This window comes from Coprinopsis cinerea (assembly GCF_000182895.1).
Source record: "Coprinopsis cinerea okayama7#130 chromosome 7 map unlocalized cont3.7, whole genome shotgun sequence".
NCBI lineage: Eukaryota > Fungi > Basidiomycota > Agaricomycetes > Agaricales > Psathyrellaceae > Coprinopsis > Coprinopsis cinerea.
Genome location: NW_003307538.1, coordinates 383,412 through 409,644, shown reverse-complemented (window position 1 = coordinate 409,644; position 26,233 = coordinate 383,412). Strand labels below are relative to the sequence as shown.

General features: G+C 51.0%; 11 protein-coding genes across 11 annotated transcripts; 4 read left to right on the top strand and 7 right to left on the bottom strand.

Moving 5' to 3' along the window:
* Positions 1-191: 191 nt before the first annotated feature.
* CC1G_10434 (hypothetical protein) lies at positions 192-1,432 on the bottom strand (the record flags this gene model as incomplete). The annotated part of the gene is made up of 5 exons (XM_001840596.2): positions 192-273; positions 329-470; positions 530-930; positions 984-1,144; positions 1,199-1,432. The coding sequence occupies 5 exons, from the start codon at positions 1,430-1,432 to the stop codon at positions 192-194; spliced, it is 1,020 nt and encodes a 339-aa protein (XP_001840648.2).
* Positions 1,433-3,436: 2,004 nt separating this feature from the next.
* Positions 3,437-5,395, top strand: CC1G_10435 (hypothetical protein; the record flags this gene model as incomplete). The annotated part of the gene is made up of 14 exons (XM_001840597.2): positions 3,437-3,631; positions 3,690-3,706; positions 3,760-3,825; positions 3,889-3,902; positions 3,952-3,977; positions 4,043-4,128; positions 4,192-4,274; positions 4,328-4,566; positions 4,672-4,694; positions 4,887-4,910; positions 4,970-4,977; positions 5,031-5,097; positions 5,155-5,182; positions 5,240-5,395. The coding sequence occupies 14 exons, from the start codon at positions 3,437-3,439 to the stop codon at positions 5,393-5,395; spliced, it is 1,032 nt and encodes a 343-aa protein (XP_001840649.2).
* Positions 5,396-5,974: 579 nt separating this feature from the next.
* Positions 5,975-6,812, top strand: CC1G_10436 (polymerase III polypeptide H; the record flags this gene model as incomplete). Its single annotated transcript, XM_001840598.1, has 4 exons — positions 5,975-6,182; positions 6,234-6,320; positions 6,373-6,436; positions 6,488-6,812. 4 exons carry the CDS (start codon positions 5,975-5,977, stop codon positions 6,810-6,812), a joined length of 684 nt encoding a protein of 227 aa, XP_001840650.1.
* A 434-nt stretch (positions 6,813-7,246) lies between these two features.
* CC1G_10437 (other/FunK1 protein kinase) lies at positions 7,247-9,690 on the bottom strand (the record flags this gene model as incomplete). Its single annotated transcript, XM_001840599.2, has 5 exons — positions 7,247-7,846; positions 7,972-8,135; positions 8,196-8,845; positions 8,904-9,579; positions 9,627-9,690. 5 exons carry the CDS (start codon positions 9,688-9,690, stop codon positions 7,247-7,249), a joined length of 2,154 nt encoding a protein of 717 aa, XP_001840651.2.
* A 632-nt stretch (positions 9,691-10,322) lies between these two features.
* CC1G_10438 (other/FunK1 protein kinase) lies at positions 10,323-11,591 on the bottom strand (the record flags this gene model as incomplete). Its single annotated transcript, XM_001840600.1, has 3 exons — positions 10,323-10,958; positions 11,015-11,178; positions 11,234-11,591. The coding sequence occupies 3 exons, from the start codon at positions 11,589-11,591 to the stop codon at positions 10,323-10,325; spliced, it is 1,158 nt and encodes a 385-aa protein (XP_001840652.1).
* A 608-nt stretch (positions 11,592-12,199) lies between these two features.
* CC1G_10439 (other/FunK1 protein kinase) lies at positions 12,200-13,427 on the bottom strand (the record flags this gene model as incomplete). Its single annotated transcript, XM_001840601.1, has 3 exons — positions 12,200-12,787; positions 12,845-13,005; positions 13,061-13,427. The coding sequence occupies 3 exons, from the start codon at positions 13,425-13,427 to the stop codon at positions 12,200-12,202; spliced, it is 1,116 nt and encodes a 371-aa protein (XP_001840653.1).
* A 1,100-nt stretch (positions 13,428-14,527) lies between these two features.
* CC1G_10440 (mannose-6-phosphate isomerase) lies at positions 14,528-16,153 on the top strand. Its single transcript, XM_001840602.2, has 3 exons — positions 14,528-14,798; positions 14,877-15,126; positions 15,181-16,153. Exons 1-3 carry the CDS (start codon positions 14,649-14,651, stop codon positions 16,065-16,067), a joined length of 1,287 nt encoding a protein of 428 aa, XP_001840654.1. The 5' UTR covers positions 14,528-14,648; the 3' UTR covers positions 16,068-16,153.
* A 3-nt stretch (positions 16,154-16,156) lies between these two features.
* Positions 16,157-17,790, bottom strand: CC1G_10441 (hypothetical protein; the record flags this gene model as incomplete). The annotated part of the gene is made up of 7 exons (XM_001840603.1): positions 16,157-16,237; positions 16,286-16,587; positions 16,643-16,687; positions 16,741-16,903; positions 16,968-17,314; positions 17,370-17,615; positions 17,679-17,790. 7 exons carry the CDS (start codon positions 17,788-17,790, stop codon positions 16,157-16,159), a joined length of 1,296 nt encoding a protein of 431 aa, XP_001840655.1.
* A 617-nt stretch (positions 17,791-18,407) lies between these two features.
* CC1G_14768 (hypothetical protein) lies at positions 18,408-19,102 on the bottom strand (the record flags this gene model as incomplete). The annotated part of the gene is made up of 3 exons (XM_002910744.1): positions 18,408-18,518; positions 18,662-18,730; positions 19,097-19,102. The coding sequence occupies 3 exons, from the start codon at positions 19,100-19,102 to the stop codon at positions 18,408-18,410; spliced, it is 186 nt and encodes a 61-aa protein (XP_002910790.1).
* An 835-nt stretch (positions 19,103-19,937) lies between these two features.
* On the top strand, positions 19,938-22,305 carry CC1G_10442 (hypothetical protein; the record flags this gene model as incomplete). The annotated part of the gene is made up of 20 exons (XM_001840604.2): positions 19,938-19,975; positions 20,028-20,066; positions 20,122-20,132; positions 20,186-20,250; positions 20,311-20,365; positions 20,422-20,479; positions 20,546-20,555; positions 20,614-20,631; positions 20,688-20,713; positions 20,770-20,799; positions 20,849-20,964; positions 21,018-21,029; positions 21,089-21,104; positions 21,153-21,192; positions 21,514-21,548; positions 21,610-21,637; positions 21,695-21,752; positions 21,817-21,965; positions 22,028-22,135; positions 22,219-22,305. The coding sequence occupies 20 exons, from the start codon at positions 19,938-19,940 to the stop codon at positions 22,303-22,305; spliced, it is 999 nt and encodes a 332-aa protein (XP_001840656.2).
* A 757-nt stretch (positions 22,306-23,062) lies between these two features.
* CC1G_10443 (other/FunK1 protein kinase) lies at positions 23,063-25,432 on the bottom strand (the record flags this gene model as incomplete). Its single annotated transcript, XM_001840605.1, has 4 exons — positions 23,063-23,752; positions 23,820-24,004; positions 24,067-24,749; positions 24,807-25,432. The coding sequence occupies 4 exons, from the start codon at positions 25,430-25,432 to the stop codon at positions 23,063-23,065; spliced, it is 2,184 nt and encodes a 727-aa protein (XP_001840657.1).
* Positions 25,433-26,233: the final 801 nt, after the last annotated feature.

The following is a 26,233-nucleotide window of genomic DNA, read 5'->3' as shown; positions in this document are numbered from 1 at the left end:
GCTTAAAGTGCAGGTAAAGCATTGGGGGCTTATGCATGCTCCAGATTTGAGATGAAAAGATATTCATATTCGTAAGTAAAGATAAAAGTACAGAAAAAATGGAAGCAAGTAGCGGATACGTAAGTAAGAGCGGGAACCAACACCTGTAATTAAAGCCAGCCGGTGGGGAATGTACGCGAAGATGGAACCTTTTACAGGCACTGAGAGTACCACTGGTTGGTGACCTGGCAGGTGTATGGGGCAACACACTGTGTCGGTCCAGTGTATCCTTGGCTGTAAAGCAGGTCGTCAGCAGTTCGTCGACTTTGGAGAAAGGGTCAGTTCTTACCCGCCGCATTGGCCGAATCGGGGGACGGTGCCGCCGGGAGCAGGTGGGTTGACGACGGGGGGATTGGTGGGCTGGGTGGGAGGAACGACGACGGGAGGGTTGGGGTTCTCCTGCTGCCCTGAGCCAGGGAGACGAGAGATCCCTGTTGCGCACAACTCGTTAGTCGGTGCCGTGGCGTATCTGCGAGGAAATAGCACTTACATCCGTTGGCACCAATGTCCTCTCCAACCATGTCCGGGATTCGGCAGGCATTCATCTGCTGGACGCTCTGGGACTTAAGAGGTCGTCCGTTCTCGCAGGCGTTGAACATGCAGTTGGAGTCCATGGCACGTTGGAGGGAGTCGCCCTTCCAGCCGAAGACGTAGTCAGCGTGAGTTCCATAGCCACGGTCGTCGTCGTAGCTCATGACGAAGGGGTTGGAACCGTCGGAAGGCCACATGTTGTTGAACTGGGTGGTGTCCCAGAGGGTCTCGTAGGCGACCTGGGGCACCCGGACGGGATGAGAAGCAGGGCAAGGGCCGCCGTTCTGGAAGGCACCCCTGACGGTGTCGTACATGTGAGACTGGTGGTCGGGAGGGTCGAGGGTCTTCCCATCCCAGCATCTAAGTAACGGACTTGTTAGAAAGTCGAGGCGGGAAAATGCAGGACTACTGACGCGGGGAAGTGGTGGACAGTCATGATACCAGCCCTGCATGGGCTCGTGGGGAAGGTGTCGAGCTCAGGGAAACGAGTGCCCTTGTCGTTCAAACATACGAACTTAAGACCAGCGGACTGCCTCCCGTTGGCGGTCGGGTTGCCAATGACCATGCGGAAACCCTGAGATACCGAGGTCATCAGCTGCTGTCACGGAGGGTGGTAGCAGTTACTTACGGGAGGGAACGCAGTGATCTTCTGGTTTCCGTTGTTGAAGAAGTCTTGCTGAGTATAGTAGACGGTCATCCCACCGTTGATTCCGTTCGGGAGAGCAGTGTTCTGCATGATGGGAACAGCCTTGTACGATCCGTTGGGATGCTTGAAGTACATGGAGGCAGTCCAGTAGTTCGAGAAGTCCTCGGAGAACGTGCAGGTGGTGCAAGTGGCCTGCTCACCGATGTCCCCAGTCATGTTAGGGTGGAACGCATTTCCACCAACGATCTGGTGAACGTGGGCGGAAGGCAATCTACCCGGCTGGACCAGGGGATCGAGACGTTGGATGGTCAAGGTCGAACATCCGAATCGGAGGGCGGCCTCAGACGGCACAGCAAGCACGGCTGCGAGGAAAAGAGAGAGCCAGGACATGTTTGCAGGAAGGAGTTACCTCTCGGGATTCGAGACGAGTTCGTGCACAGTATATATACCCTGCTGGCCTGTCTAATGGTTTTTCCAGAGAACCATCGTCGCTTGAAGCTCGGGTAGCGAGAAGACATACCCCACAGATGCTATCTGCTTTGTGCATGAGGCTGTCCTTTTAAGGAACGGTTCGAAAGATGGAGCAGCAACACGCGAGCGAGGAAATGAATTCAACTCTATTCAACTCGTGGTGCGAATGTCGGCAGGATGGTGATCGCTACAAGCTCCGCAGGCTATCAGAAGGACTTCAGATTAACCTTAGATTAGCCTGGAGAACCTGCCTCGAGTAAATATTCATCCGTTTCCAGCAGGAGAGAGAATTAGCCTCATTTTGGATGGGTCATGACGAAACGGAACTCACTTCCATGTGCTTCTGCAGGATTCGCTAATTCCCCTCACCTTGTGACCCATTAAGTTTCTTCCTTCGCGCGTTGATTGGATAGATGTCTCGATTGGCGGGATGTTGAACGTTGAACCTTTACGCCAAAACAACGGAGTCAACAAACGCGTCGATCACAACGGACACGCGCGCTGAGGTTTCGAGGCCTGAGGCGTCAAACGAGACTATACCAGCTTTGAATAACCATTAGGGTGGTTGGTCAGCAAAGGACTCGGATAGGTACGTACTATTGCCGCCTCAACCACTTATGCATCGCGTTTCCAACCACCAGTAACTACCTGCCAACCTACCCTACTATACGCTCTCATGACTCTTTAATTCGAAGCTCTCAGGGTGGATTATTCTCATCATGGTTGTGTGTATCCGCTTTGATCTCGTTGATATCATCATCCCCTCGACACGAACTCCTTTGTCACAGTAGTAACGTTGGTGTGCCTCCCGTTTAAGCCACTCATCGCCTCGCAATGTATAAACTACTAGTACGGTACCCGCTTATGTACAACGCTCTGTGCTGCAAGCAATACTACTCACGTATCATTAGGATCATATCCTTTCCCGATACCACACCTCAATGGGAGAAGGGATACTTATGAGCGCTGCAATTAGCCGAATGCCAACCGTTTATGTAGGCCTCATCTCCGAGTAACCCTCTATCAGAAACTCAAACGTCATGTTTCGTGAGTATCGGAGGTTTCTTGCCGCATTTGGAGAGGTAGGCAGTGGCGGGGATGCGCTGGGGAAAGGTCCGGACGCAGTCAAATCGAATATGGACTAGCTGATGATTTCTCACTGGTGGTTGCCGTTCGAAAGCTCCTGGGCGCTTACTGAAAATCCACATTCCGAATATGAAATTTCTAAGGCTGGACGTTGAAGAGCATTCCTCTGATACAATGAAGCCCACATACGATTAGATGTCCGGGGGAGGATACATACACTAGTACTGTACTCAATATCCTGCTATCACACAGATTGAATACAGATGTGATCAAGTTGGCGTGATGCTGTCGACGTCAAGGTGTACAACAACTGATCTGTTCTTATCTTTCTATGAACGTCCAGCCTTACCGCTGCAGCATGTCTGCTGTAATTGACCCACGCTCTCTCCGAGCACACCGTGCAGGTGTGCTCACTTATTGCATAGATGACCTGTTACATGAGTCATGCCAGTTACATACGTACTACTTTCCTCACGCTAGGCACACATAACGCCCGGAAGCGATTGTGTTGGATCCGTCAAACCCAAACGTTTCACCCCTGGCTAAGGCGCGCCCGTTGAATGCGGAATTATCTCACTTCACCAAGAAAGTCTTCGAATCAGAGTCACTATAAGTAACTGCCGTGAATATGATGATACCTGCTTCCCTTTCGACCCAACCGCCATGGACCCCCAGGCGCAAGCTGCAGCTGTACAGCTCCTTTATGAAGCGTTCGGAGAAGCGACGAAAGCAGCATATTCGAAAGGTCGGGGCCTAGTTGGTCAGCGTGTTCTAGGCGTGCTTATTCACGTCGGTGGGCATACAGCGGCTGCGATAACCTTCATATTGTTCGATATAATCCTCAACTTCTCGGAAGAGGTAAGAATACCCCACTTCAATGTCCACCTTGTATAATATCAACCAATCCCTACAACAGTTGACCCACATCTGGAGGTATAACGGACTAGCCCCTGGGAGGAATTGTGATTTCTGACGGTGGGCTGTAGGGCGCGGTGGACACCGATAAAAGTGATATATATCGTGACACGGTATTATGGACTGCTGTTCCTGGTGTAAGTGCATAGCCCCGAGGACTTGCCTCGAATAACCATTGGCGCTGACTATCGTTGCAACAGAATTACCTTCGCTAGTGAGTCCGATTGGAATCTGGTTATCTGTAGTAGTTGACAAGGGGATAGTGGAGAGACAAGTCCAGACACTCGAGGTGAGTCGCGCAACCCTTCATCTCCGAAACTAGCGCTCAACTGTCTGAACGGCAATAGTTGTAAGTGCTCTCCTCTCCCCTCTAGTATCGTGATTCGAGTGAATGACTTCGATCCACGCAGTTGTAAAGGTTATCATATCTTCCTTGTCTGGTGAGTTTCCCCTCCCTTCATATCCATCTAGACCACTCAGGGCCGTGTCACTTCGGTTTGCAGCGGCTGCACGATTCTGTATATCACCGCCGTCAACATCATATTCACCTTCCGAACGTTTGCGTTGTACAATCGAAGCAAAAAGGGTACGGACCTGCCCTTACACGGAGTATGGACTGGGGTGCTCACCTGTCGACAGTTCTGGCCTTCTTCGTCATCACTTGTACAAGTGGGTACTACTATGGTTTCCATCGTCGAACGTCCCGCTCACTATATGTGTTTAAGTTGAGCTTGGGGTACGTCTCCCTCGAAGCGTACAGCCTGTGCACTTTTACGACCAACCTCATAACAGATAGAGATTTATGGGTCTTGGCGGACGGCCAATGTGACGTCGGCGAACTCCTTCGTACCAAGCCTAATGCTTCCTCAATGGACAGGGTGCGCCACGCAGCCCAAGCACGACGAAGTGAGGGCCGGAGTACTTATCACATGGTGACTACCCGCGACTCTAATACCAAAGCTCAAAAACTGACGATCTTTCAGGGTTCCTGCTTTGCTAGGATCGTGTAAGTGGCACACATCGTCGAATTCCTACCTCATCTGAAGCCAAGCCCGACTCGGATATATCATACAGTTTTCTTCTTCGCGGCGACGATGTGGAAGTTCCATCTATCATTGCAGGAGTCTGCCGGCAGATGGATGTTTACTGGGTTGGGATGGAGCCATAAAGCGTCTCCAGCTTTGACTATATTTTTCAGAGACGGCGCTTACTTCTACTTTGTGTACGTGCATTCGACGCCCTTTCACTTGTCCAGACCTCTCACCACGCCTTCTCCAATAGAACAACTCGTACGTGGAACGGTAAATCTCGAACAACTAATACTAATCCTTCTTCGGAACAGTGTCAATTGTGGTATCCGCAGTGTTCAGCATGTACAAGGAGGGCATGTACTCCCTCGCCGTCGTCCCGTGAGTGATCCGCCGTGCTGGATATCAGAGCGACTGAAATTGACATGCGAGAACCAGATGGGTCTACGTAGCCTTCTCTTACACCGTATGTCCCTCTGTTGTCTCCGAAAGAATCACTGAAATAATCGAGGCTACTTACCAGGGATCACACCTCGTGCTTAATCTTCGCAAAGCCATCGAAGAAATGGAGCCCGGAGCGATCGAGCAATCCCGTAGCGCGATGGACTTCCGCAAACTCGGAGGTAATACTGGAGTAGCCATTCTGGTGGAAACAGAGAGGACAGTACAGTGGTACTGAAGTGTATACTATGGCCCTTTTATCTGTGCCTACTGCGAGCCATGCTTTATTTAATCCTAATCTAGTATACCCCCAGACTTTCAGGCCATATTAGCGACTGGCAACTTGACTTGTTGAACTTACCTTCCGAGATATTGGTCTCTCTGACTCACGCGGAATATTATGCCTGAACAAGACCCTGCTCGCAACTTTCTTCACAGAATCCTCAGGGCTGAATCACGACTCCCCATCTCCATGAACGGGAAGGGAAATCACCCCTATCTTTTCCGGCCCGGATTGATGCGCTCATTCGAACTGTTTTCGATAACAGCCTCCTTCAAGTTGATGCGCGGCCGCTTCTTGTCTTTCTTCCACCAATTCCAAACGACCTTACAAGGCCCAAAAAGGCCAAAAGGTAAGCTAAATCCAGGAAAATGAAACTAAATATCTGATATATCTACTAGGAATATGAAACGGTCCTGTAGCACACTATAGGTCGCCGAAATCCTCCAAATTTCGGTTTAAGCACCCAGTCAGTGTCAGTCTCTTCTCCCAGACAAAGCCTGGCTTATAGTTCCTCAAATCCAGAAGATAAATCCAATGTTCAGCCTCGCTGTAATCAAGGACACTGTTCCCATCCACCCGCAACACTTTGGGATCCCACCCGAAGAAGCGATCACAGCCGAACTAAACAAAAAGTACGCCAACCGCGTCCTGCACGATGTCGGCCTGTGTATCTGCGTTTTCGACCTCACTGAAGTCGGAGACGGACGTGTTCGATATGGAGATGGGTTTTTGTGGTACAAAGGTGCGTTTCGGGACCCATGAACGAGATCACAAGACTGATATCGCAACCCAGTCACGTTTAGAATGACAGTTTTTCGACCGTTTGTGTCAGAGGTGGTCGTAGCGAAAGTGAAAAGCTCTGACGAGCGCGGGATCCGATGTATGAACTGTTCCAGGATTACCTGTTGAACCGCGCTGACCGCTGTTTCCAGTGACAATGGGTTTCTTCGACGACATATATATCCCTGCCATCTACCTCCCCCAACCATCCGTTTTGTACGCGAACCCTTCTGTTCGGGTCTGACCAAGGACTAACCCGTTTCAAAGCGACCGCCACGAACGTGCATACTTCTGGCTCCCCGACTCTCCCCTCACCGATTCCAATGACCTGCTCAACACACCGACGTCCGAACGAATGTACATCGACCAGAACGAGGTCGTCCGTGTCCGCGTGGAGCAGGATGAGTTCTTCGACGATGAACCGGGGCCTGTGAAGGTTGTCGAGGGCGTGGTTCAAGAGAGGGTGACTTCGAGACCTCCGTATACCATTACCTGTTCCATCGCAGAGCAGGGGTTGGGCCCTGTTGCATGGTGGGCGGGCGCTCAGCAAATCGAAGAAGGGGCAGAAGAGGATGGCATGGAAGAGGCCTGATCAATCATATATCCGGGTGTTATGCGGGATTAATACCTTGCTATCCTGTTCGACTATCCTCGGAAGACCTGTGAAAGAATTCGAATTCATTTCCCTGAAGAGGCACAGCTTGATCCCGCTCAGGCTTAACGTTGGACTCATTTGGCTTACACCCTGAGTCCCATCCCTCAGCAATCACAGTCATTACGGTGGAAAACTGATCGAGAGTCGAGACGATGAGAAGTGGCAAGAGACAGGACGATGGTAAAGCAGGTATAATTTAAATGGGGTATAAATACAAACGGTATAGATAGACAGCGAGTAAAGGGTATAAAACTAGATGTGGGGGGTTAACGAAGCCATGCAACGGGGGAAAGCGATATCCCGGGAAGCACTGGATGTAGCGAACAGGGTCGCCGGTGGGAGACCTAATGTCAATGTTGGTGACATTAGCTCTAAGGAGAATCAGCGGCGGTCGTCGGTGTGGAGGTACCGGCCTGGGCCCCTGCTGCCGCCTGCTTGGAGCGCTGACGCTCAGAGCGACGACGCTTGGGCTCAGGTTCCTCCAGTGAGACGTCTTGAGCTGGTCGCTTTTCCGGAGGGGTTTCCGCTTCGATGGCGTCGATAGCTTTCTTGATGTAGCCGCGGACAGTCCTATAATGTTCGACGCGCTTGCTGAAGAGCTCCTCCATCGTCATTTCCGATCGCCCAGCGGCAATATCAGAAACGAGTGAGGTCATACCCATGAAGAACCTGCGGAGATCCCAGAACAGCCGCTGAACGTGTTTTCCCCAGGTGGGATCGACGGGAGCTAAGGGGGGTGCAAAGAGAAAGGCCCTTTTGGCGTTAGCAGCATGCTCAGGATCTGCGTTCCTCCAGCCTTGGATACACGCAGGAGTAGGTTCGGCCCGCTTTCCCTTGCTGTCGTAGCCAGTGACAATTATGCAGAAGACCCAGAAAAAAGATTCCAAGTCGTCCAGGTAGGAGTGACGGAGCGTCGGCACACCCATCCTTGAACTATCCAGTATATTTATGGACTGTGTTTCGGGAGTTCCCTGCAAGCAGCTTATCAGGATCGCGACGTCGGATGCATGAAAATAATAATAATAGAAAAAGAATAATAAAAAAATAAAAAATAAAATAAAAAATAAGAATAATAAAAAAACACCAGGGGACTTACAGTTCTACAATCGGCGGACGCCCCCTTCACAGATGATGGCCTTATAGCCATGTCGAGGTCGATTATAACGCCATCTCGATCGCAACTTGGGTTCCTATTGAGGAGGATGTTGCTAGTGCTGATATCCCGATGCAAGATGTCGTGGTCTTCGAGGCTTTCATGCGCTGGAGGGCGAGCTGAATTAGCGATTTGATAAACATGATGTGCTTCAAAATAAAACGTACTTCCAACGGTATCGTGAAGCGCTTTCAAGGGTTCCAAGCGAGTAAGAAACCGGGTGATTTGGGGTCCGTAGTACAGTTGAACGATCTTTCGTTTGACTCGATTGTGGAAATTGTTGGGCATCGCCCCTTCTTGCTCATGGCGTAAAGCAGCCGTTTCGACAGAATCTTCCCATTCCACAAGCTTGGCGATGCCAGGGACGGCAGCGGCATCTTCGAGATAGCGATACTCCGGCTGCCTCCCCACCGAAATCCAGCTGTCCTTGATCAGCAGCACTTCCATCTTGCCGTCGACTTTCCCCACGACAATCCAGCAGGTGGTACCACGGCCACTGAGGTCCCAAGTCTTGAACGACGGTGCCAGCTGTCGCATCTTGTACTTGGTTTTGTTGAGCTTGATATACCCCACTTTGTGCTTGCCGTCCCCATCACCCTCGATGCTGTAGGTGATGCTTGGATCGAACCCGGAGTGGTTGGAATGTTCGGAAAGAAGGCTGAGGACGGTGCGGACAAAGGCTACTGGGTTCTTGTGATAGTCGAGCAGAGGGGTGTACTTCACGCCGCTCCGGTCGAAATGGAACAGTCGGATGTGCTTCTCGCTGAACGCCAAGATCCGGACAAAGGTTCGGTTTGGTTGAACGTTAAAGATTTGCCTGACAGGGAGATATCAGCGCCAGTGTCAACGTAAGGATCCATAGGTAATATTCGTACCTTGCATAAACGCCAAACTGAGTGGTCATTGCGCCCAGGTCGCTTGACATATTTTTGTCCAGCTTCCCGTCGGCCAGCCACCGCGTGTCGTCGTACAAGGGGCATTCTACATCGTGCGTGAGGCGGGGAGTGTACTGGTCGCTTCCGGTGATAACGAAGTCGGGTGTGGTACAGGCAGCGGCTCCATGGGGCTCGCAATGGCACATCGCGGTCTTGGTCTTGCTCAGCTCAACATAGTTGTCATCGTCCTTGGCCTTTTTCTTCGACCTGAAATGATACATGTTCCAAACCTGGCGGCGCTCACCATGGCCGAAGTGCTGGATAATATCCTGAAAGATTGCCGTGCCTGGTGGGTAGAGCTTTATCTCCTCGGCCACGTTTGCGGGAATCCCAGTCCACCGCTTGGAAGTACAGCAGTACAGTGCGGTTGTTTGGAGATAGTTCTCGACAGTCGCTTCGTCTGAAACCGACTCGTCCGAGTAGACTTGGCTCCAGAAATCGAACTCTGCTTCGACTCTGTTTCCTTCGAGCTCAATTCGAATAATCTCCTTCTGTTCGTCCACGGTCATCTTTACTAGGGCAATACTGCGAGACGACTTGGATTTGAAGGGAGTAACCGAGACAGTCGTGGCCGTGGCCTGAACTGTTGGTACGGAGCGCGGCGGCGTACGAGGCTCTGTGACCAGTTCAGTAATGAACGAAAATCTAGAGTGATATTCCTACCTTCGGTTCGAGTTTGTTTCCGGGCAGAGAAACCAGGTTCTGGGGTGGACATTCGGTTGGGCATTGTCGTGAACGGGTTTGAGTTGGAGACTTACATTTTCCTAAAGAATGGCTCTTATAACCCAAACACCCAATCTCAACGCACACTGGTCGTGGTCGTGGTCGTGGTCGTGGTCGTGGTCAGGGTTCAACGTTCAACGTTCAACAGCCGCACCGCTCAGAGTCACTGACATCATGTCGCGCACTGTCCACGTGGTCGCGTGACCCACCTCAAGCTCGAATTGGAAGTTCGTCTCCTATTTCGCCTCACGGTACGATCGTCACCCTTGAAACTCGGACATATGTATTGGCGCAGCACCTTGTGCATTGCTCAGATCGAGAGAAGCATTGATTCAAACACCGAACAATATTCTCCCCTAACCCCAGTCGCGCGGTCGGCGTCCATGAAGACCCTTCTTTCCCTTTGGCCGACCAATCCCGTGTCAATCAACAGCTTTCAGGTAGGAGAACAGCTCCTGACAGCCAAGTGAGTTGAGCATCCATAAATTTCATGCGCTCCGAGAAGCTTGTGTGAAACACCGGGAATGCAGTGTAATTGGTTACTCGACACAAAGTAGAAATGAACACGACTTTCCCGCTGCACAGCAATCTTGCTCCAGGACCTAGCCATGCGCAAGCAACATGACTTCTTTACGATCATGTTCGACCGACGCTGGAAGCTGCGTGCAGGAGTGCGTATCCCTTCCCTGAGCATGCACCCCGGTGACCCCGCCCTTCGAATTGGTCACACCGCGGTGTCCTCCTCCCTGCCCCACTAGCGCTCAGAGCGACGACGCTTGGGCTCTGACTCCCCCGATGTAAAATGTTCGGATGGTCGTTTTTCTCTTCTGCTTTGATAGCGTCGATAGCTTTCTTGATGTGGCCGCGAACAGTTTTATAATGTTCGACGCGCTTGCTGAAGAGTTCCTCCATCGTCATTTCCGATCGCCCAGCGGCAACATCAGAAACGAGTAAAGTCATATCCATGAAGAACCTGCGGAGATCCCAGAACAGCCGCTGAACCTGCTTTCCCCAGGTGAGATCGACGGGAGCTAAGGGGGGTGCAAAGAGAAAGGCCATTTTGGCGTTAGCAGCATGCTTATCTGCGTTCCTCCAGCCTTGGATACACTCAGGAGGAGGTTCTACCCGCTTTCCGTTGCAGTCGTACCCAGTGACGATTATGCAGAAGACCCAGAAGAACGATTCCAAGTCGTCCAGGTAGGAATGAGGGAGTGTCGGCACACCCATCCTTGAACGATCCAGGACATTTATGGATTGAGATTCGCGAGTTCCCTGTACAAAATCTGTCAGCAGTTGGTCATCAGAGAAACAACAAATAGATAACTTACTGTTCTACAATTAACAGGCGCTCTTTCCACAGAGGGTGGCATTACGGCCAAGTCAAGGTCGATTAAGATGCTATGCCACGGAATTGTCGGGCTCCTGATGACGAGAATATTGGCAGTGCTGATATCCCAATGCAAGATGTCTTGCTCGACGAGTTCCTCATGAGCTGAAACGCATCATATCAGTCCCAGATGAAGAATTCTTAAAACCGACATACATACTGTCAATGGCATCAGAGACTACACAGAGGAACTCCAAGTCCGTCTTGAAGTTGCAGACCGGAGACCCATACCGACTAGAGACGAGTCTGCGCTTGGTACGATTCCAGATGGATTTTGGCTTCTGGCTCCCTTCATGGCGAAGTTGGACACAGTCCTCCCAGTCCACCAGCGCGGCAATGCCAGGTGTGCCAGCGGCATCTTCGAAGCAACCATACTCCGGTGTCCACCCCTCTGAGATCCAACTGTCCTTGATCAGCAACTCTTCCATGCTGCCGTCCACCGTCCCCTCGATGTTCCAGCACGTTATTCCGTAGCCACGGGGGTCCCAACCCTTGAACAGAGGCTTCGCACTTTGCATCCGTCTCCAAGTGACGTCGACAGTACACCTGCCCTTGGAGTTGTGTAGGCAGGGAAGAGTCTGGGGACTTACTGTTTCCTGAAGCCAGTCGTTTATAGCACTAGGTGAGGTTACAGTGGTCGTGGTCAGGGTCCAAGAATCGAGAATCAATGACAAGAGGCGCCCAAAGCGGTGGGTGCACGTGCTCGTGTGACTCACGTGATGCTTAACTATCAGCCCGATTCGGATATTGGGCCCCTATTGCGCTGGACGGACTGTCGGAGCCTCGCGTTAGATTAGTCGCTTAACTGTCTGGTTCTGACAACTATGTAGAACCTATACACAGAAAATGTTTTCCGTTGCGTTTGAATTCTCTCGAGAGTATAAAGAGTCAAGACAAAGGGATCGACAAAGGGTACCAATCGAAAGACAGACAGCTATGGAATTCGTGCGCTCGTATATAGATAGTCTGAGCCCAAGACGAATGACATCAAGGCCGGACATACAGAGAGACTGTCGATAACAAGAGAGAGTCGAGGGCCTATGAGTGTGGAAGCGTGAAGCGCGGGATATACCGAACAGGATCAATGCCAGAATCGGTGCGGGACCGGTTACGAATGTCGATCGCATTAACCCGAGGGAGAATCCTGATTAGTGACGGTAGTCGACGTGGAGGGTGGGCTCGCCTCTCTGCGTCCAGCTGGCGCAGACTCCTCCGGTGGCAGGTGCTCAGATTCCCGCTTCTCTGGAGAGGTTTCTGCCTCGATGGCGTCGATAGCTTTCTTGATGTAACCGCGGACAGTCGCATAATGTTCCACGCGTTTATTGAAGAGCTCTTCCGCGGTTATTTTCGAGACCCCAACGGCAATCCTAGCAGGGTGGCGGCACATATCTCCGAAGAAGTCATATAAATCCCAGAACAGCTGCTGGATATGTTTTCCCCAGGAATGACTCACTGGGAATTCGATGTCTCTAATTTCTGGTTGAAACCTGAAAAAAACGCTCTTTGCGACAGATGCACGATGCATGTCTGCGTGCCTCCACCTTTTAATCCAAGGTGGTCTGGGTTCGGCTTTGCCGTTGCTCTTGTATCCGATGGAGACGATACAGAAGACCCAGAAGAACGATTCCAGGTCGTCCAGGTACGAATAAGGGAGACTCATCCGGGGATCTGTGCAACGGACAAGGACGTTCAGTGATTGAGATTCGCGAGTCCCCTGAAAAGGATTTATCAGATCATACATTCACAGGAATGAAGAATGCGCGAAACATACAGCCCCAAAAGCGGAATCCACTTCATCTACGCGCGATGGCTTCATCAAGTCAAGATCGATTAAGATACTATGCCACGGGATTGTCGGGATTTTGATGATGAGAATATTGGCAATGCTGACATCCCGATGCAAGACGCCCTGTTCGACGAGCTTCTCATGAGCTGGAACGCATCATATCAGCACCAGATGAAGAATGCGTAAAACCGACAGACATACTGTCAATGGCGTCGATGAGTGCCCAGAGAAACTCCAAGCACGTATTGAACTTGCAGATCAGAAGCCCATGCCGCGTAAAGACGAGTCTGTGCTTGGTACGACGGAAGCCTTTTGGCTTCTGCTGCCCGTCGTGGTGAAAGGCGGCAGTGCTCGTAACCTCGCCGTCACGGTCCATAGGATCGGCGAGGCCAGGCATGCTCGCAGCGCCTTCGAAGTAACTATACTCTGGTGTGCGCCCCTGTGAGATCCAACTGTCCTTGATCAGCAACTCTTCCTCAGCCATCCCCTCGACGTCCCAGCACGCTGTTCCACGACCACGGATATCCCTAGGCTTGAACGAAATCTCCAGAAGTTGCATCTTGTACATGGTTCCTTTATCCGACTCTGTGAAGGCCTTCGCGTCCGCCTTCGAAGGTGCAGGCGAAGCTTTTATCCAAGCCAGAATGTTTAGGATCCTTCGAAGTTCGAAACAAGCCCAAGGTAGGCCCCGTTAACTGGCGATTTCGAGTAGACCTGCTTCAGGCACCAGGGTTTCGCTTTGACAGAGATACCCTGGTGGAATAGAAAAAAAGAGGCTGAGTCTCGAGCACACGATGTTCGTGGTCAGGTTACAAGATGCTTCCGAGGACTGATTCGCCCGTCGAAATGCAGCCACAGGCTCACGTGGCCGCGTGATCAACGTTCAACGTCCAACCCCTATCATAATCGATGCCGTTTAGACATGACTGCGAACTCTGAATCACGCCGGGATTGGCCTATTTGGAAGGGCTAATAACGGATCGAAGATGTTATTCAAGATACTACATGATATTACATCCCCACAGAAGTATTTCGGTGAGCTCAAGTCTTAATAATCGCCTTGAAGAAAATCGTAATGCATTTGGAGGGCTGAAGTCTGGCTCGAAGGCGCGTTTAATTTGTCACAGCCCTCACTATGTAGAGGTTCCAGAGCCAGAATTCTTCCGGTCGCGAGAGAAGAGCAACGTACCCACCCAACCTTCCCTGGGATTTCGGAGATCCGCTCTGACGCTCAACCGATGACAGGGACTATTCAATTAAATCAATTCAATCCTTCTTCTTCTCGAGCCAATGTATTGGTCAAGAAACAGCCAAGCTTCGAGGTGGCTCACATCCACATCGTATTTTTCCTCGCGCCCAATGGATGAGACGACTCTTTCGGATCCGACAACACCCATAAGCGCTGGAATTTTCGCGCTCACGCCCACAGTCATTGATACGAGTCGCCTCCGCTATGAACCTCTCTCGAAGCTCACAACTTGCTCGCCTTCACCTCCTGCTACCGCCCATTTAAATTTTCCTCAACAAACCTGGAGTCGATAAGACGGGCGTCTATCGGAGTTATCTGATCTTATCTAATCTTCCGGATAAAATGTCACAAATGATGTTCCCACAAACAAATGACGGCGACACGACGGCCCATTCATCCCCGTCACGAACGTGAAGTAGGCCAACAAGGTTATACATATCAGATTCTTCACAACACTCCATTAGAAATGGAGCCTCTTGACTTTGAACCACATCCACCTGACTCTCACTTAACCTTCACCTCGCCTTACAAGCAACCGTGATGCCCAGCGACGCTCATGTATTCAAGATAATCCCCACCATCCAGCAGTACGACTGGGGCAAGCGGGGTAATGATGCCAAAGTCGCCCAGCTCGCCGCAGCGTCCAAGATTCCTGGATTCGAGGTAGAGAAGGATAAACCTTATGCAGAGGTGAGTACCTTTCTTACCTCCTAAGTGGTTTTGCCACGGCGATGTTGAGAATTTGGCTAATCTTGTTCATGTCTGCAGTTGTGGATGGGAACCCATCCTTCCTCCCCTTCGAAGGTCAAAGAGACCGGGGAAGTCCTATCTGACTACCTCGCCCGGAACCAACACCTCGTAGGCTTGCCTATCACCTCCAAGTTCGAGGATGCGGGTCGAGGGAACCTGCCCTTCTTGTTCAAGATCTTGTCGATCGCGAAGGCTCTGAGCATCCAGTCTCATCCCGACAAAGAAACAGCGAAGAAACTTCATGAACAGTCCCCTCAGATCTACAAAGGTACGCTCTCTCCTATAGGAATCCATTCCCAGCAATAACAAATCTATATCCCAGATCCAAACCATAAACCCGAAATGACGCTGGCGTTGACCGACTTCGAGGCCATGTGTGGATTCAGACCACTCCCCGACATCGCTCGCAACCTCAAGGAGACCCCCGAACTCGCCGCCCTCATCCCACCATCCACCCTCGAATCTTTCTACGCCGTCTCCTCAAAGCCCCACTCCGACGAAAGCAAAGCGATCCTCAAGGACCTCTTCTCCTCCTTGATGACCACACCCGCCGAGAAGTTCGTACCGGCCATCCAAACTATCGTCTCCCGCTACAACAGTTCGCCCGATTCGTCGCCTACACCCGCCACACTTCGCTCCCTCGTCCTCCGACTGAGCCAGCAGTTCCCAGACGACATCGGCATTCTCTGCCCGTACATCCTCAACCATCTTTACCTCAAACCCGGACAAGCGATCTTCTTGGGAGCAGGAGAGCCGCATGCGTACGTCTATGGGGAGGCGCTCGAGTGCATGGCCAACTCGGACAACGTTATTCGTGCTGGTCTTACCCCCAAGCTCAGAGACGTACCCAATCTCGTTGCGGGCCTCACGTATGAATGTGGCGAGGTCAGCAGGCATGAGATCCAACCGGCGACTTTCGAGAAGGACAAGGCGAGCGTGTTGTACGATCCTCCTATCGAAGAATTCTCAGTGGTCAAGGTGGAGTTGAAGAAGGGCGATGAAGAGAAACAGAGGGCTGTGGATGGACCAAGTATCGCGATTGTCACGAGCGGAGGAGGGAAGTTTGAGTGGAGCGAGGACAAGGGTGATCAGAAATCTTTGGAGGTGTCCCATGGCGATGTCGTTTTCATCGGTGCGGCAACACCTGTGGCTTTCTCTGCGACTGGCGAAGACGGACTTACCCTCTATCGAGCATTGGTGGAGGCTTGAACATGAAGGGAAGTGGTATGAAGATAACCAAATGTAATAGTACATTGTTAGAAATACACCCAGGAATCAGTCGCTTTTGGAGTTATTTATTAATCCTTCTGTCCGAATTCTTCCTTCAAACCTTTGGCCACGTTCAACCAGGCTCTACCTAGGTGCTCAAAATCCGAGAGCTGAAAGACCCGTCAGCAAGTTCAAAGAGAACGAGTAGGAGGACGTACGTCGTTCCAGACTTGTGCGCTACACCTCGTCCACCACTTTCCATTATGGAAGTACCAAGCCGAGTAGGCCTTCTCTTTCTCTAACAATCGCGATTCAATGTATTTGGCCATCGGACGAGTCACTTTGGTTTCTGGTGGAATGGGGAGCTCGACGTTGACCATGTGCACGGTTGATGTTCCGTCGGGATCGAGGAGTTGTGTGCCCCATAGCTCGGCGAGGTACTTTCCTCCCTTGATGGCGAGGTCGTGGCAGTATTCGTGAATTTTCTCTTCTCCACCGATCCATTTGCGGAATTCGAGGGCTGGTTGATTGTGGAACCTGTTAGATGGGTGAGAGGAACGGATGGAGTGACGAACCGTCTTTGACTACGAGGAAGGGTACCAGGTCCTGCGTTCCTGTCCCTACACATTATCCGTCAGTTAACCAAGTGCAAAAATAGGTGTTTCGGACGTACATTCAAACTGGGTAAGGATATCATGTTGGGGATCACCGTTCCTCTTCGCTAGGGGAACATAAAAGTTGGATGTGGGCAAAGTAGTCTTGATGATATGTTGGTTGCGGAATGGGATGTACAACGCTGCACAAGACCGTTTGGCGAGGAGCCACTTGTGGCAGTTCTGCAAAGGGCACCAAGTCAGACAAGGCAGTGAGTGGGTTCAAGTGTAATCGGAGAACACTCACGGAAACCCAGAAATCAGCCTGGCTTTCGCCCAGGTTGATGTTGGGTTCTTGCCCGATTGAATGAGCTGCGTCGATGACGGTCCATAGACCTTCCTCCTTTGCGATCTTGACGAGCTCTTGCCAGGGAAGAAGGAGACCTGGGTTCGCGACGATACTGTCGATGACGACGAGTCTCTTGTTGTTCTTGCCCACCTGGGTTTCTGGAGACTGGAGGAACCCTCTGAACTGGGCGATGATTTCGGCGTGCGTGATGGGGTAGTTGAGCTTGAAGGAGAGGCGTTTGGGGTGGGGAGGGATCTCCGAGATGTAAGTAACCGTCGTGTTGGTCGAGTGGTACGACGTGGTGACTGTTGTTCCTCAGTTAGTAGACCGCCCGGCTGTGGATCGCTTGAACACACCCACAGTCGATGAGAAGGTCTCCAGCCTCCCAGTCAAAGTTCCTCAAAACGGTATTGATACCCGTCGTCGCATTGTTGACCAACACGACTTCATCGGGGTGGGCGCCAATCATCTCTGCGAGGAGTTTACGGTTCTCCGCCAGGACGGGCATGTAGGTGATACGATGGAAGAGATCCGGGTTGGCCTCCACCTTGTGCGACCACTCCAGAGCAGCCTGCAGCACGGGTTTGGGAGGGGTACCATACGAGCCTTTGTTTCCATTTCACAATATTAGTGAATGGAAAGCGTGAATAGGGGGTGGAACGACCGTACCGTTGTTCAGGTTAGCGTACTCGGGATCGAGTGCGAAGTATTTGAGCAGGGGTTTCCCGAATGGAGGGGGTGGCTGGCTGTAGAGGTCTTTGAGATCGATGAAGGAGGACATTGGGGTTTCGTTCCCGTCTGGGTTGTCGAATGAATGGATGGGTGAGGGTTTATCTATTGGAATGTTGGGAAATGAGATGAGTCAATGGTAAAGATCTGGTGCATATGGTATCGTATATCAACGACATACCGGATCGTCGGAAGTAGCAAGCGAATGTTATGATGTTACCCCACACGTGATGCGACCTGGGAAGGAGGTCCGCGAACTTGCCCACCAGTGGGGAAGCAAACGTATGTAGCTACAGTCCGAGAAAAGGGTGCTCTTTCTTTCCCTTATTGGACGAGGTTGGAGAATCGATATGATCAGGGGGAGTAGGGATGGTGTATCTATCAGGATTCAATGAGCACCTAGAGGACATAAGGGTTTCTCGGAATTCGAAAGGAAGCCTGAGCATACGGACGCTTATCACCATTGACAGGAAGCACATGGATTCAACATGTCCCCATCATCTCATGAGCTCGAGGATGGATTCTGTAGAGTGCGAGTTTAATTCCGACAGCGATTCAGAGACGGATCTCAGGTCAGGCATGGAGGCGGTTTGAATGCGATCGGTCATCGAGTGCAGGGCTGGCGCTGGTTGAGAACGTATTCCTGAAATGAACAAGTATTTATGGCAATCATTTATGGTTATCGCGGAGATCGGATGTATATAGGGCTCCGTCGAAGGGAAGACCTGTGCTAAAAATAGAATGGTCCCTGTCACGGTGCTCGATGGCCTTGCCTTTGGGCTGCACACAGTTAGAACCCTGAAGCAATGGTGCTTAAGAAAACCATCAAGTTGAGCCAAGGGAAGGCGTATTCATTTACTGAAGGTGATGGGGTCAAAATCGAAAATTGTTCCCCCTGTCGCCAATAGATGAACTGGACATACATATGAATGTTCCATGAGCTTAACTTCAATTCTCAAGCCCAAATCGCGCGCCCTCACCAGGCACGAAATCTACATTGAGAAATAGAAATGTAGCGGTGATTAATCCAATGAATTTAATCTGAATGGGGAGCGGAGCCTCGTAAGTGAGCGTCTGAGCGAGCGAAAAGAATGTTCTGTTGAACACTTACGGAAGAAAACCTCAAATGACAAGTCTCCAATCTAAATTGCCACTGGACGACACACGCGGGTGCCGCCTTTGCGCAACGGCTAGAGAGCGTATGTGTGTCTATGTCTACCCAGAGAAACGCGGTTCTTGGTGTTGTTCGTGGTCGTCGGGCATGTGTATTCCGCCCACGAGAAGTCCAAAGAGGCTGCCTTCTGGTCTTCTCAAATTCGGTTGCCCGGAGAAAATTTGCTGATGTCTCTGAGGCTTACTGTCATTTTTAACAGACAAAGTTTTAACGGAAGGTTCAGTCGAACATGGGAGGGTTTTGACTCTCAGAGAGCAACTTCAAGCTCGGCGCTCGCGTCCCGAGCAACACGTGCGAAGGCTGATCTGAGCCCACGTGACTCCGCGGCAAAGATCTCGGTTCCCAAGCGCGAAGTTCGAACCCTTCTTGGACCACAACCTGTTCTTGCCTTTCTGGACGAGATGCGACGATACGCCGGCGGAGTTCTGCCCTTTCTGGAAGCAAAGATCTAGCTTTACCTCAACGCGCTACCGTTCATATACTGATTATGTATTCAATTCTTTTTCTCGAAGAGTGGCTGCAAGTTTATTTCAAAAGACACTCCAGGGCAATCGGAACCGTCTCCCGACTATTTCTGACCATTTTGGAACGCCAAAGCTCAGATTATGGACCATGTAAGAGGACATCTGTGGACTTCAAAATTGTACCAGATCCAATACGAAGTGGACTGGATCAGAAGGAACCATGGTCTTCCCTTCGATTACAGTTCGACAGCTTGCGGATCCTGAATTTATCACTGTCCGTGACGACCGAGTGGCGTGCAGGGTCTCCCCAGCACCGGGGCCTCAGATGCTCTTTAAGCTTTCTATACCGAGCGCTTCAGCTTCTGAGTTCATCCCTACGGCGATGACATCGCGTCCCGTGTCCTAGCCTATTTCTTTTTTCCTCTCTTTTTCTCGTAACTCCATCGCTCGGGGCCCTTTATATATCCCTCCAGTCGTTCTTTATAGCATCAAAGTTTCTCCCTTTCTCCCGACCCTCTGTCGTTCTCTCTTTCGGTTCTGAAGCTTGGCTCGATTGGCGCTATGGAGTCGACCGCGCGTCCATTCGTTCTCGATAACACGTATGTGAGGTCCTTTTTTCCAGTCTAGGTTTTGAGCTGACTTTTTCCGAAGTCTTGGAGCAGCCTTTGTTGGAATGGTAGTCGCAGCAACGTGAGTGTCTTTGTTCTTTTTGTTCAGCTCCAGACATTTACCCTAGCCGATTTAGACTGCATGGCGGTATGGGTTTCGTGGATTCTTCGACCACCTGAGTCGTCTCAGCGCTCCTCCAGTCTCATGTGTACAAACGCTGTACTACTTTACTCACCAAACGGACCGATGGCCCACCAAACTCCTCGTAAGTTTCTAGGCCACTCCTCGGACGCGTGTGCTGACCGAGGCTCCGTGTATATCTTAGGTAGGGTCTGTCATGTTTTTCGACACCGTTCACCAAGCTTTGATTACCCACACTGGTACTCCGAATTCCCCCTGGCCTCGATCGAAAAGTCCTGACTTAGGCTGCCTTCAGTATATACCTACGTGGTCACGGATTGGGGAAATCCGAGGATGTTGGACAACCTTGTCTGGTAAGCTTTCTCTTCCCCCTGGTCTGGCGTTGCGGCACTAAGAGTTTGACTGACCCCGGGAATCAGGAGCCTCTTGGTGAGTGGGTGCTCTGACTGCCATTGTATGAACATCGTTAATGATTTTCGGGTGTAAGGTTGAGGTTCTGTTCAATGTAAGTCTCTACAGGCATGATCAATCCAGTTCCGCGGTTGATAGCGTCTCGCGTAGGGTTTGACTGCGCTTCTTGTCCAGAGGTACACCCCTTTACCGCGACGCACGCTATACAAAGAAGGCTGATTGTGGACTGTAGCTTTTTGACTATGCGCGTGTGGAAGAGCAAGTGACCACGTCGTTTCATCTTGCTCTACTTGCTTACGATGCTACTCTAGTGAGCAGTCGGAACTATCTTCTCACCGGGCTCGTGGTGCGTCTCGCGAGCAACCTCAGATCACGCCCTCCATGATTAACAGGTCTTTGAAGTCTTTATTGGTCGTCGCCGAATTTGGTAAGTCGATCGACCACTTCCTAACGTTACACCTGTCCCTAACGTCGTCTTAGTATGCGTCCTAGGTCAGTCATCTGGACTTCATTAGCTTTCATAGATTGAAACTCGAATGGACGCTATCAAGTCTTCACCGCTGTGTCGTACGTTGTCCATACATACGTCAAGGACTTTGGCTCATTAATCGATAGCATGCGCCTGGAAACCTTCACCAAACTGGCCAACCTCGAGGTAAGGGCCACATCATATACCTTCTGGCCGGACGCCCCGTTCTCAGTCCTATTTTCCGTCCCACAAGGCACTTTCGATTACCGTAAACGCCCTTGCTGCAGCTGGAGATGTCTTGATCACCGCATCACTCTGCACTATCCTCCATCGTTCGCGAACCGGCTTTCAAAGGCGAGTATTAGATTCTTTCTCATTAGCGACGATAGGCTTATTGATGATATGCCAATCGCAGATCTGATACTATGATCAATAAGCTAGTAAGTGCTTTTCTTGCTGCTGATACGAAGAACGTCGTCGATCTTCGTCCTCGTTCTACTTCTTTAGATCCTCTTCTCTGTGAACACCGGGTTCTTGACGAGGTTAGCTGGGCTAGTTGTTCACCCGTCCCTATCTTTGCTAACCATATCTCCCCATCGTTAGCCTTTGTGCAGTCGCTTCGTTGATCTCCGTACGTTTGCCCTACTACGCCTGATACCTTCCTTGCTGATCGAGGTTCTGCTTCTAGATCACAGTAGCCGGGCACACCTTCCTATACATCGCCTTCTTCTTCTGCATTGGTCGACGTATGTTGCTCCTTCTCTACCTTATCCGTCCGCCTAAAGGCCTCTGAATCTGACGGTTTTCCAGTGTATACTAACTCCCTCCTCGCGACGCTCAACGCCCGCAAAATGATTCGAGGCTCTGCAGATGGAATTCATACCACCAGCGAAAATATCTCGTTGCACAAGTATGGAGGTGGAGCGTCCCGCGTTAGTCCCTCGTTCGTTAGTCCAAGTGTGGGTTTCAGCTCTTTCTGTGGCCTCCTGCTAGCCCTAACGAATTTGTATTCTCGCTTTAGAGGCATCACGCTACCAACATCTCTATCAAGATCGATACGACGAAGGAATTCGCGACGGACTCTGACCCGGATATGGAGGCCATGAACGAAAAGTCGATGCGGATGAGCGTGAGTTTTGTTCTCTTTTGCATAGTTATTTGCGCAATTTCCTCTGTCACACCGCTAACGCGTGCTTGTGATCTCCAAAGCAGATTAACGATATGCCGTCGCTGGCGAGGAACGACACTATTCCCCACCATTACACCACGGAGAAAGAGCCCGGCGTCGTCTCGATCTGACAGTTTTTGGACCCTCTGCGACTAGGTGAAGTGTGGTGACTTGGGTAGCCCCATGGGAAAGGGAGTACATAGCACAACGCGGGTGCGCATCTTGGTATATATCAGAAGTTGTAGGCAGACCTTGTACATTTGATTTGTATATTTATTCTCCGTTTGACAGGAAGTGCGCTTGGTTTCTCGTATAATCTTTGATATGGGCGCGTCACGGCCGGTATAGGCCAATGGTTGAACGTTGAAGCTTTAGGGATGGAAGTGAACGATTAGTGGCCCTGGTGGCACCGGGTCTACTTGGAAATTGCGACCTTGGATGCTTCTTAACGCGCATCACATACATTGTCGCGTATAACGAACGGCATGAGCCTGAGGTGCACACAGTGTAGGGGCCGACACTCCGGATTTGGGGATACCGAGAGTCGGCGTCGGGCCCGCCAGTTGAAGGTCGTGGGTCGCAGGACCACCGCTGGTCATGTCCCCACCTGTTTCCTCAGTAAGAAACATCTGTATCTTTGCTCGTATATTACGCACTTCCAAGCTGTGATGGATATAGAGACTATCCTAGCTGACCAAACAAACCTGGAAGGTGAGTTATTCCTCCATCCTAAAACGGGGGCTGGCATCAAATGTGTGCATAGCCAATCCAATTTGAAAAAGATACATAGTAAGCGTAACAGGGGGAACATATCAGAGTACATATACATAAATCGTTCAAAAATACGCATAGGAGCATATCAGAAATCCAGCGCAGCCAAAGTGGTACCTAAACCTCAAAACTATCCCCCTCATAAACCTCGTACTCATACACATAATTCTCGTCATCCCGAACTCGCTTGTTGTACCGGTCCTCTGTATCCTCGTTGTCAACCTTCCGCTTCTTGCCATCGCGAGCCTCGCGAGGTCGTTGAACATTCGCAGCTCTACTGGGTGTAAGCGGGCCTCCACGAGGAGCATCCTCCTCCTCCTCCTCCCTAGCTTTCTCAAATCCCTCAATCGCCTCCTGGAAAATCTCCAAAATTCTCGCATAGTGCTCATCCGACTTGGCCACAAACGCTTCAAGCTTCTTGGCGTCCCGAACCCCGCCTCGCACATAATGCTCCTTCTCAAAGGCCAGGTCAGAGATATAATCATGGAACTTATCGACCAGACCGCCTTTCTCCCTCAGGTGTCCCCAGGACGGACTGATAATCGCATCCAGCGTCTCTTGATCCAATCTCTTGCCCAGGAACCGCGTCTTGGCTATATACGCTTCACCCATGTTTTCCGAGAAGTAGACGGGTTCGAGGATCTTGGGGATAGAGGGCTTTTCCACTCCAGGCTTTTCGTAAGCGGAAAGAATGTAGAGGAAACTCCAAAAGAATGATTCCAGATCATCAGTGTGGTCGTGTTTGAATTGCGGGATCATCCCATTGTAAGTCCCACAGACAAGCATCGACATGTAAGATTGCGTTCCCTGGAGCGGAAATTCCAGTGTCAGTCAATTCGGTCAAGTCTGAGAGAGGGAGGGGGCAGGAACTCACAATCCTGTACGTCGCGATGGCATGGTCCTCGTTGGCTTCAGGGTGCCCGTTCGTGTAGGTGCCCAACTCGGGGTCAATAATCACGCCTTCCCAGCCCGGTTCAGGATCCGCTGTACCGAAGACGATGTTGCCGGGACTGATGTCGCGATGGATGATTCGCCTCAACTTGTACATCCCCTGGTGGCCTGTAGCGAGCATTCGTTAAAAAACACAGGAAAAGAATGACCAATGAGAATTGAACACATACCACCAATGGCAGATTTGACGCCGCAAACAAGCTGTTTCCCCGACTCACACTCAAGCGCACACTTGCCGTATTTCTCCATGGAGAACCGGTAATGCGTAAACTCGTCATAGGATCCATGGACATGGGCCGTAGCTCCCCGGAAGGCGGCAGTTGAGACTCCAATCGAGTAGTCGACGATCTGACAGACTCCAGGCAGGTCCTTTCCAGCAAGGAGAAGCTCATGCTCCCAAGGTCGAACAAGGTGCCGAGGATCAGGATGGTTCCCAGTGTACTTCCACCCATCTTTCACAACAAGGTCTCGCCCCGACTCATCAACGACATGCCACAGCGAGTTCGACGCGCCTTCGACACCAGCCGTCATTTTGAACGCGCCGTTCCCAACAATCTTGAGGAGGGTATTCGCACTGTCCTCGGTCTTCATGCGAATGTAGCCTTGTCGAACGCGTGCCGGCCCAACGTGTTCCCACTTCCAAAAAATATCAGGGTCGAATCCCGCAGCAGCAGCGTCGTGGGAGGACAAGCTCAAGATGGTGCGCACAAAGGTGACCGGATTCTCGTTGATGTCGATGGCGGCTGAGTTGATACATCCACTTCGGTCGAAATGGAACAAGCGCATGTGGCCACCCTGAGAGAGAAGAAGCACGCGGAAGAAACGACGATGAGGCTGCGCATAGAAGATATATCTATAGAGAGTATTAGTACCACTGCAAGAGAGATAGGCATCATGAAAAAGGACGCACCTAGCCAAAGGCTCGAAAACCTGTGGCTGCCAGGAACGAGGCACGAACTCGACGTGGGGCTGTACGAGACAGAAGAAAAGACTCCGCTCATAGCTGGGGTTGGACGGATCTTGCTTGTCAACAGAGAGATAGTCGCCCTTCCCAGTCACACAGATGTTAGGCACGGGAAAGTCACCCTGCTTAAAGTTCCCCATCGCCTCATTACAAGTCACCCAAGCTTTACGGCCGCCACTGAAAGGTTTCGCCAATCCAAAGTGAGTCAAGATGTGGTCGATGATGGTCTGATAAGCTCGTATAACGATAGGCAGCTCTCTCTTTCCCGACACGCCTTTCCAAGCGTTTGCCTCGGTGCTCCAGTAGGGCGAAGCCGTCAAATAAGACTTCAGTCGCGCAGTCCGGAGACTAATAGTGCACAGCTCATCGACGATGGCGTCGCCGTCATGGATAGCGCTAATTTCATACTCAGTAGCATACTTCAAACGACCAAAGTCCTCCGCGTCTTTCGAAGGATCGACTTCATCGCGATAAAGCATGGTAGTAGGCTCAGCAGGCTGAGAAAGAGAATCTTTGGACTTTGCCACAGAGCGTGTGGCAGGCTTGCGAGGAGGTTTGGCAGTCGGAGACATGGTCGTAGCGGTTCAAGAGAAGAGAGAGTGAGAACCAGTTCTCAGTGTTTTGACCTGCTTATGTTTGCACATGTTTTCGCGAAGTTGAGGGAGACAATGGAGACCGATGGAAGACAAACCTCGAAGTTCTTGATTAGGAAGGTGGTTACCATCGAAATACATAATGAAGGTCAGCGCATCCATCTGAGCCACTCACAGGACACGGGCCACCGGTGCTATAGAAATTAGAATTTTTAATCTACGACAGACAGTCCCACCACCACCCTGGTAGCGGCTCTCTGGAGTGTGTAGCCCGATCTTAATACCTACGCTTGCGACCAAAGTCGACCAACGATCATCGCGACGCGACGCGTTATTTGCCAATGCTCAGTGGTCCAAACGACTTGAGGGCAAATTCTCGACGGCGACGAAAACCAAATGAAAACCGTTCTTGATCATGAGCAGGCACTTGTAAACACCCTCCGAGTCGTTCCCTTATAATTAATTACTATATCGTGCAACATATACCGGCCTACCAGTGCTCAACATAAATTCCAAACCATATCTCTCCAATGAAAAGGATTAACCGAGCCCATTCTCTCGGTACGCTCTGCCAGTGGCGTGCTCTGGTCTTGAAGGTTCTTGCCAGTTATCGAAGCCGCCGCCCAAGTCTCCACGATACAAGGACATGATTCAATATCATAATACAAGGGCAAGTAGACGCAAATTGCTTACACAGACTCGGCGGAGTTTCAAGAAAAGAACAGCCAATGTACAGAGGTCGCAATGTGCTTGACCTCTTCGGTCATAACCAGCTTCTCT